The sequence below is a fragment of the Bison bison genome, unplaced genomic scaffold, assembly GCF_000754665.1.
Source record: "Bison bison bison isolate TAMUID 2011002044 unplaced genomic scaffold, Bison_UMD1.0 scf7180017864481, whole genome shotgun sequence".
In the NCBI taxonomy this organism is placed as follows: domain Eukaryota; kingdom Metazoa; phylum Chordata; class Mammalia; order Artiodactyla; family Bovidae; genus Bison; species Bison bison.
The window spans coordinates 2,952,946-2,954,336 of NW_011495041.1; the positions used below are offsets into that span (position 1 = coordinate 2,952,946).

Here is a 1,391-nt window from a genome sequence, read left to right on the forward strand (position 1 = left end):
AGCCAAAGCACACAGCCTGATGTTAGGGAGGGAAAGGGCAGCGGCGAGGAGCCGAGCCACAGGAGAGAATAAGGCAGCCCGAACAAGCTAAGTGGCCGGGCAGGGGGAGCGCGCGCGCGCCTAAACGTTGCCCATTATGCTGTGAGCAGGGCACCTCGTCTCTTTCTGCTAAGTTTCAAAGAGGAAATGGACGTAACCAGACTGATTGCTCTACATTTCGAGTGAAAAGAAAGTTCTATTACCAGTGCCTGGCACTCGAAAGTGAGCGCTCTGTAATTAGCGAGCCGGATCCGCGGGCATCCCCGCCTTCTCCCACACGCGATGGGTTAAGTTCCCAGCCCACTGCGAACCCAGGAGTAAGCGGCGCTGCCGCTCACTTTGGACTAGAAGGAGGTTTGGAGGGGTTTTCTTCTTCTTCTTGAAAGAGCCCCTCCATTCAGTGAGTTCCTCTCCCAAACACTCCCCCTTGTGCATGGAAATTGAAGCCAGAGGCACTTTGAAAAGTACTCACTGCTAACCCCACTTACCCGAAACAAAGGGGCACACCACCTCGAGAGACTGTAGGAAGGGAACAAGTGACAAGGGCGATGAAGACCTGCAGTCACATGCCAGGGGTTCCAGCACACACGAGGGAACTGGCAAGAGAGGTTAAAGCCAGGAGAAGCTGGGGGTCAGAGGGCACGGCAGTTCGCCCTGGGGTCAGAGGGCCCACAGCAGTGCGTCTGGGATCCCCAGGCTGGCAGAGGATCCCAGGGCAGAGAGTGGCTGGGCAGGTGGGAAGCCCGGAGCCTCCCTGCCTTTCCCAAACTGCTGGCGTCTCTCTCTCTGAATGGGCCACCAAAGGGAGTTGCTACCCACCCGACCTGGGCTGAGCAAGCCCCAGCCTGCGGTGGGGATGGGGGGAGCCTTGAGTCTGAGATGACCATGAAGCTCCAGCCTGAAGTGGCTCCAAACTTAGGGTAACTCCCGGGCTAGCTTGCGCAGCATCTCAAAAGTAAGTCATCCTGTATTGAGTTTCTTCTCAGATCTAAGTGAACAGCTGAGGTCTAGCAGGGCCTTGCCTGACAAGGGCTCACACCCTGCTAACTTTCCAAGGGGCTGGAGGGGCTGCCCCTTCAGGTGTCTGGGGGGCTTGGGGGCGGGAGGAGGTCTTCCTTTGCTTTCCTCGCTTCTAGAAGATAAGGTCTCTCCCAACATCTGAAGTCTGGGGGTATCAGTGCCAGTGGCTCCCACCCCAGCCGCGGGAGTGAGGAGGGAAGGAGGGGGTGGGATGTCTGGGGGTGCGGTGGGGGTGATCCAGGACGTAGGGGCGGGAAGGGTGGATGGTGGGAGGGGCGGCGTGTGAAAACCCTCCTGTGACCAGGTAAAACGTTCCCTAACTCCGCACCCCA

General features: G+C 58.4%; 1 protein-coding gene across 1 annotated transcript in view; it reads right to left on the bottom strand.

The window, feature by feature from the left end:
* HUNK (hormonally up-regulated Neu-associated kinase) overlaps window positions 1–1,391 on the bottom strand; it is a 137,473-nt gene that overhangs the window by 129,200 nt on the left and 6,882 nt on the right. Inside the window, exon 2 of the mRNA XM_010862334.1 lies at window positions 528–664. Within this exon, the coding sequence (XP_010860636.1) occupies window positions 528–664 (137 nt within the window). The remainder of the gene's footprint in view (window positions 1–527; window positions 665–1,391) is intronic.